Genomic DNA, 8,584 nt, shown 5'->3' on the forward strand with positions numbered 1-8,584 from the left:
ATTTACCTGCTTACTTATCATGATCATATGCTTAGCTGTAGATATTTACTGCTTTCCCGCTTATCATATCTGCTATATTACCTGCTTAGCTGTAGCTGTGCATGCAGATGTTACTGCTTTCCTAGATGTGATGGGTTAGGAGTAGATGCGGTGAGTTAGGATTGGGATGTTTATTTTCTTTTACTCATCCCCGGGTCGTGCATGCTTAGATAGACGTTTTCTCGGGGATACTCGTTCCCATTTTATCTAATTTTCTCCCAAAACTCTTCAAACTTAATAATAAATGGCATAAGAGACCAGGTGCTCGCACTTGGGCGAATTGGGGGTCCTCTTCGGATCTTCCTCATTCGTCACCAGGCACGGACTTTTGTATCTCTGGTTATTCGTTACGACAGAGTATTGTATGGGATCCAGGGCCCATTTCCTTGGATGACGACTCTTATTTGTTATAGGTACATCTTGGTTCTTGGCTAGCCCCTGAATCAAGAAGTATCTCATTTATATCGCCACCCATGCTGTGAGTGGCATCATTTCGAGAGTTCCTTGGTAGAGCTCTCATTCACATTGTGGAGATCTTAGAGGATTGACGTGGGTTCTCGTATCCCTCGCTCACCGTCCTCGGGATCGGGCTCCACAGGCTGACGACTCTGCTGAGGAGTTCTTGGAACATTGCCTAACTCTGTAAAAATGCCATTTTTACGAATTTTGAAGAAATTTTGGGATAAAATCAAGTTAAATGGGAACCTTTTCGCTAAGAAATCCAGGGGCACCAGATAAGTGTGTAAATAAAATGAGGGATTCACACACCGCACAACATGCATTATCATATTTCTTTTTTCTTTCATTGTTTTTCATTATTGGCTCCACGGGATAGATACAATGCGTGCCCGACTGGGATGTCATTACCCTGATGGCGCTATTGAATCTATTTCCAAGCTATGCGCCAGCGCTACAGCCGTAAACACTAGGTGTACTTGTGTTTACAGCAGCCGATAAGCAATGAAGCATACTATGTATAACACTAGGTGTACTTGTGTTATACCTGTAAAGTATGGATCATATGCATAGTGCCTGATATATTGAGTTCAGAGCCCTACTTTATTTTATATATTATGTATGTACTTACTGACTTAGTGAAACCCAACTAGGAAGTGCCTGTGTTTATATATATATATTGCATTCATTTGGGGATTAACATGTGTTGCTTACACATGTGGAGCCTAGAGTTAGGAGCCTTGACCCAATTATAGACTAGGGTAGTTCACCTCGTGTGGCTACAAATGCGGTCTTAGTACACTCATCGGTCTGTCATGAGTTAAGACTTCCTTGGCTCTGCTAGATTAGACTAGGGTTGATTCCCCTGGTTAGGATGTATATATATATATATATATATATATATATATATATTATATATATATATATTATATATATATATATTTACTAGATTAGGGTCTGCTTCTTAGTTAGGTTTTCCTCCTCAATCTTACCAATTTTTCCCATCTATCCTTCTTTTGGATTATGATCAGATCATTGGTTTCACATCATTATCTTTCTAGCCATGATCTATCTTCCCTGAGCTTGATCCTTTGATCGATCCTGATCAGATCGCTCCGCATGTCGATTGTGAGTCTATCTTGTCATTATTACTACCAGAGTGTGTGTTCTTGCTGAGAGCCCTGTTTTATCAAGACAATGACGGTGTACTCTTCATGTTTAGTTGCTGAGACCCTCCTAGTACAGTCGTCATGCTGTCGGATTTTTCCTAAAAACCTTAGGGTGATCATTATTCTTTTAGTTTTGTTGACGACCCATGTGCTTACCGTACCATATCTCCTAGTACAACTGTTATGCTGCCGGATTTCCCCTAAATGCCTTGAGTGTGTTCATCATCTTTTTAGGCTTGTCGCTAAACCTTGTGCTTACCTTACCACATCTCTTTGTACAGTCGTTATGCTGCCGAATTTTACGCAGAATATATTGAGTGTGACCGCTATTCTTTAGGGTTGTTGATAAACCATGAGCTTACCTTGCCATGATCCTTCTATGGGGCTGTCATGCTGCCGAAATTTATTTAAAACCTCCTGAGTGTGGCCCTATTCTTTGGCGTTAGTAATAAACCATGAGTTTACATTGGCACGATCCTTTTGGAGGGCCGTCATACTGCCGGTTTTTATCTGAAACACCCTAAGTGTGATGGTTATTCGTTTATGTTTGATGGGCTGTCATGACCCTTCTTACAATTGTTGTACTGTTGGTTCTTACCCAAAGGAGAGATGTGTTTGTGTTATCTCTCATTTCTATTTGTACATAACATTCTTTTTTATTTTCTTAACTTAAATTAGTGTTTTTACTTCCATTTCAGGAGTCTGAGATAAGCAAAAGCCATTGCTCCGAAAAAAGTTACTAGTTCACAAGCTACTTGGTCCCGACAATCTTCTACGTCGAGACTAAGTCATAGATTTTCTTCATCTATCTCTCACCAGCTTTATTTCCACTTGTCTCCCCTAGTCTTAACCAAATGGCCGAGTCAAATGAGATGTTGGCTGAAATGAGAGACCTGATGAGGAACCTTACAAGAGAGGTATCTACCCTAAAGGAATAAGTTACTCAGTTGAAAAGTGAGAAAACTGCTACCTCGAAACAGCCTGTCGTCCAAAATCCTCCTAATGTGATTCTAGGCTTTAATCGGTCTGTTATCTCCCCTGAAGATGATTTCTATGACGAGCAATATGTAGAGGAGAACTGTCTCCCACAATCAGTTATGCCAAACAAGGAGAAGGAATTGGTTGATAAAGTTGACCCAACAAGTTGAAAGTATGCAAGTTAAGGGGCCAAAGAAGATCAATATGTCTGAGTTTTCCCTTTTTCCTAGTGTCACCCTTCCTCCAAAATTCAGAATGCCAAATTTTGATAAATATGATGGGACGGGGTGCCCGTGGAGTCATCTGAGGTCGTTCATTTCAAATCTAGAAGGGTATGGGCTGTCTCCAGAACAGATCGCTAAGGTATTTCCGATGTCTCTGACAGGAGTAGCTAAGAAGTGGTTCCATCATTTGAAACCCAAAGAACTCAGAACTTTAGATGAAATTGCTAATACGTTTGTTGAGCAATTTTCGATGGAAGAAGGAATAGAAGTTACGAAGAGGGATCTGAAAGCAATAAAGCAAGGACCTCAAGAAACATTTACCTCTTTTGTAAGAAGATGGAGGAGAAAAGCGGCCCAGATGACTAATCGCCCTCTGGAAGAAGATCAGATCAAAATTGTGGTCAAGAATTTATCTCCGCAGTATTACCACTTCATGGCGACGCAGTATTATTCTGATTTCAATCACTTAATCAAGACAGAAACCATAACTGAAGATGCGTTGTTGAAGGGTTCTCTGGCGAAGTCATCTTTTGATCCAAGGAATGGAAAGAAACCAATGGTAGCTTCAAAGCCCGAAGTTAACAATGTGATTGGTGCACCCCCTATAAGAAGAGTTGTAGCAGAGATAGAGCAGCCAACGAAGAAAGCGCCAAGGCATTTTGATCCACTACCTTACCCTTTATCTGTTGCTCTCAAGAAGTTACTATGAGACAAAAAGATCACTCTCTTAGAACTGAGACTTCCACCACCTATTCTCCCCAGATATTGGCGTGAAGATCAGTATTGTGCATATCATCAAGGAACAGGGTACCTAACAGATAACTGTATGGCCTTGAAGCATAAAATTCAGGATATGATAGAAGCGAAAAAAATTTCAGTATCTATGCCAAACAGTACCCGAAATGCATTACCAACTCATGCTGCACGACCTCCACCTACAGTTGGGGCGGTTTTTACTGAAGAGCCTATTCTTGACCCTGCTTCCTTGATCTGTGCTATCGCTTCCGATTCACCGACTGTCTTGGCATTTGGCGAGGAAATTGAAGGAGTAGAGGAAGAGAAACCTTATGTGCTGGGCGGAGATGAAGATGATTATGCCGAGTCTTCTGTTGGTCCTTTATTCTTCAATGTGATGAAGAGGAAGTCCAAGATGTCGCTCGGTATGTTCTAAGCTTTGATGATTTGATTTCTAGAACGATCAATGTGACGAAGTCCGCCATGTTACTCGTGGTGGGTGAATATTCAAACCTGTTGAGTTGAGAGCTGAGAACCCAGCTGAAGTTGTAAGGGCCGCAGAAGCGCAGAAACAAAACAAGTCGAGTTGCGAAGAAGAAGATGAGAATCTTTTAAGTCAACTTGAAAAGACCCAGGCTAATATTTCAATTTGGGGTTTGCTTATGGTTTTCCCAAAGCACTGTCAAGTTGTACTAAGAGAGTTGAATGCTGCACAGGTATCTGTAGATATTACATTTGATGAACTGGTTGGTTTAGTAGCGATGGCTAGGGTGTCCAAGACTCTTTCTTTCACTGATGAAGATCTGACATCTGAGGGTCGCAATCATACGCGTCCACTGAAAATCACAGTTATCTGTAGCGGGAAGAAGGTCCCAGATGTATTAGTTGACAACGGGTCCGCACTGAACGTATGTCCATTAGCCACTGCTACTGTCCTAGGATATCGGCCGAATGACTTCATCCCTTCTGAACAAGGAATTCTGGCGTATGATGGTACCGGACCTGATGTTATTGGAACACTAGCAATTGAAATCCTGATAGGAGGAGAAGTTTTTGAAGTAGAGTTCCAAGTGCTTAATATCAAAGCGTCTTTCCTTCTCCTGCTTGGCCGACCTTGGCTCCATAAGGTCGGAGTTATCCCTTCTTCGCTGAACCAGAAACTTAAGTTCATCAGAAACAACAGAGTGATAACAGTCAAGGGTGATCCTGATTTAGAGGTAGGCCAAATTTCGCAAGAGGGTACCTCAGAAAAGAAAGGTGATGTTAGTCTGATTGGGTTCTCTGTAGAAGTCACCGCCATATCATTTGAAAAAGCAAAGAATGAAGAGATTTTGTTCCTCACCAGAACTGATCCCCAGGTTGTAAAAATGATGCGTAGACAGGGGTACATTCCCGGTGCAGGTCTGGATCGCAATAATCAGGGGACAGTCGAATGGCCTGATATGAGAAAGAACGAAGGGTTGTTTGGACTCGGATATGAACCTTCTCGTGATGAGATTAGAGAAATGAAAAATTACATGCGAAAATGGTCTAAGCTCCGTCGTCAGGGTCTGGAGCGCTGATGAAACCATTTAGTCTGATCAGAAATGTAAGTACCGCAGAGAGGGAGATGACTTTGCATTTTGTGGGTTCGCAGAGCCGTAGGTTGATGAGTTAACAGGGCAAGAGCTGCCAGGGTTTGAGATATTCTTATTTATGAAGCTGCCAGATGAGTACCCGAGCTTACAGATTCACAAGATTGAACCAAAAGTTGATTGGGCTGATATCATTGAGCCGTGTCTTCTGAATTCCCTGTTCCAGGTTGAGTTACCGATCGTAGCCATGATCGGAGGAGATGCGCTGATTCTTGATCCTGAAAGCCTTATCACCCCAGCCGAGGGACCCTTCACAAAATGGAGTTCTCAGGTCATGCTCCAAGTCGTCATCTAGTACAATCCTATTTCTATCAAAGAGTCCGTTGCCTCTAGCTATATGTCCATTTCCAAGTCAAAAATAGAGTTTGCTATATCTGATGTTTCTTTTGATGTAGGTACAGTTGTGATCGAGCCCGTCGATGAGATCGATGAGGAGTCTTCTAATGCCGCTGTTCAGTCTGATGTAGAGTCCGTTGCATCTTCCATTGAGTCTATCGAGTCTGTCAAGTCTGTTTAGACGATAGTCTAGTCTGATGATGAGTCTGTAAAGATTTCTAAGGATTTCAATACTGAGCCCATTGAGGGCACATCAACAGATGTAACTTCGATTTCTTTGAATGAAATAAAAGACTCTTCTTTTTATTACCTGTCTCTACTTCAATTTCTGCTTCTTTATCTGATCAAATTAATAATAATGATAATCAAGACTCCCCCTCTGATGAGTATGCCGACGAAACTCCCCCTAAAATCAAACACATGATTAGACAGGAGGAGCAGCGTCGAGCAAAACCATTCGAAGAGGAAATCGAGACCATCAATATTGGCGATGAAACCCTAATTCGGGAAATTCGAATTGGCAAAATATTAACTCCTGAAGAGCGTGAGGAATTAATTGCCCTATTAGAGGAATTCAAAGAAGTTTTTGCTTGGTCCTATGATGACATGCCGGGATTAAGTGAAGACATTGTTCAACATAGACTTCCCCTAATCCCGGGTGCCAGGCCGAAAAAGCAAAAACTCCTAAAAATGAAACCAGAGTGGGACTTGCTAGTCAGAGATGTAGTTCAGAAATAATTGGATGTCGGCTTCATACAAGTTGTTGAATATCCTGAATGGCTAGCCAACATAGTACCGGTGGCCAAAAAGGATGGAAAAGTCAGAATGTGTGGATTTCAGAGATCTGAACAAAGCAAGTTCGAAAGATGATTTTCCTTTGCCACACATTGACATCTTGGTGGACAACACAGCAGGCCATGCTCTCCTTTCATTTATGGATGGATTCTCAGGATACAACCAGATCAAGATGGCTCCTGAAGACATGATCAAGACGGCCTTCATCACTCAATGGGGGACATATTGTTACAGAGTTATGCCATTTGGACTAAAAAATGCTGGAGCAACATATCAGAGAGTTGCTACCACTTTACTGCATGACATGATACACAAAGAGGTCGAAGTATATGTTGATGACATGATCGTTAAAGCGAAGACCAGAGAAGAGCATGCCGGGCCATTGAGAAAGTTCTTCCAGCGGATTCAAAAGTTCAAGCTTCGTCTCAACCCGAATAAGTGTGTATTTGGGGTTACATCAAGAAAACTGCTGAGATTCTTAGTGGGATTGAAGTAGATCTACAAAAAATCAAAGCTATCCAAGAAATGGCGCCTCCAAATACCGAGAAACAGATCCGTGGGTTCTTAGGCAAGGTTCAATATTTGAGAAGGTTCATTGCACAGTTGACAACGACTTGTGAACCGATTTTCAAGCTCTTAAAGAAGATGGCTTCAAAGAAATGAAACGAAGAGTGTCAAGAAGCTTTCGAGAAAATCAAGCAGTGTTTGGCTTTACCACCAGTTTTGTCACCAATCATACCAGTCGTCCTTGCCGGAATCCAGCCAAGTCGTCTCCACCTCCTCCATTTTCTTCTTCTTCTACCATCATCCTCTTCATCTTTCCCATTGATTTCAGCCACCACAACAGATCTATACCCAAACCCTTCTTCAAAACCCATCATATCCTCTTCCATTTAAATCCACCTCCGCCCAGATCCGACCATCAACTTCCCCTGTTGTTTTGCCCATTTCACTTACCAACCTACATTAAAGCAAACCCTTGATCTAAACCAAACCCTAGCTTAAATCTCCATATCTAAACCCTATTCTATTTGAATTCCAATACCCATCTCAGAACACCCCTATTAGAACCTCTCTCTAATCCCATTCCAAAAAAAAAACTCATTTCAACAGCCCATATCATTTCTCCTTCCCCAACCCATCAAACCCTCAACCTCTTACTGCTACCGGAATTCTGGCCTCATCGCTATCATCTCTACTGTTCTAAACCATGGTGCTATTTTTGTTCGGCGGCAATTCCGACTTCGGTCATAACATCAGAAAGATTACAATGATAAGGTTCAGCACATTAGCACTCTATCTAGTGGACTACATTTTGCCTCATCGCAAGTATAATCTCCTACACTTTGTAAGTATAATTCATCGCTTTGAATGTTTACAGTTTGTTCCCTCTGAATTTCTTCTGGTTATGATACCTGTATGAGCATATGCTTATTTTTGGGATCTTATGCTAGTTATGATGATATGGATTGTAGGTCTGATATTACAATCTTTTGGAGTTTTAGAAGAATTCATACTATGGGATTCTGGTACTCAAGTTCTTTTATTCAAATTTGAAGAATTCATAGGCCATTCTGATAAGCTTGCACTGGCAATTGGTTGTAGTCTCTTCTTTTGTAAACTGTACGTGGTGGTGATCTCCGTTTGATAATGTCTCAACAACTATGCTAATTGAGTTGTTCTTCTTTCTAAAAAAAAATTAGCACAATTGCGTTGTAGTAGTTTCCATGTCCTTCTCTATCTGTGAAATTGGAAACAAGGTAGGTTGAGTAAGCCTTTTAATATTGAGAGTTAAATGATTCCCCAACGGCAGTTTTGGTTCTTTGTCCCAGTTCGGCTTTGACTCTGAGGCTTATGCCATGTATTCTCGGATAAGTTGAATATTGGAGTGGTGTGATAGTAAAGGTAGTTCTCGGAGTTAGTCTTGTTTTGATTTTGGGGTTCTTGCCTCATCATAGTCTCATCCGTTCCGTGGTCTTTTAGATTCAGGATAGTTTCCTTATCAGTATAAGAAGTCGGACTCTGTCCTCAAGATTGATCTCATTAGATTTTTAGTTTGGATATTGGAGGACAGGTTCGAGATATGATGAGGCTACTCGGAATCCCCTTTTCCTTTTCTCTTGTTCTCCTCTAGGCTTTGTGTTGATATTCATGTGTCACTTGGGATTCTTTGAGCATCTTCTTGTCATTGGGATTTTCATTAAGGTTTAGGGTTTCA

The 8,584-nt window shown here is 41.3% G+C and overlaps 1 protein-coding gene across 1 annotated transcript; it reads left to right on the plus strand.

The window, feature by feature from the left end:
* The first annotated feature begins 2,816 nt into the window (after nt 1–2,816).
* LOC143888046 (uncharacterized) lies at nt 2,817–3,575 on the plus strand. Its single transcript, XM_077392331.1, has one exon. It carries the CDS (start codon nt 2,817–2,819, stop codon nt 3,573–3,575), a length of 759 nt encoding a protein of 252 aa, XP_077248446.1.
* Nucleotides 3,576–8,584: the final 5,009 nt, after the last annotated feature.

This window comes from Tasmannia lanceolata, unplaced genomic scaffold, assembly GCF_043159265.1.
Source record: "Tasmannia lanceolata isolate RefF3 unplaced genomic scaffold, GAP_Taslan_0.1 ptg000012l, whole genome shotgun sequence".
Taxonomy (NCBI): domain Eukaryota; kingdom Viridiplantae; phylum Streptophyta; class Magnoliopsida; order Canellales; family Winteraceae; genus Tasmannia; species Tasmannia lanceolata.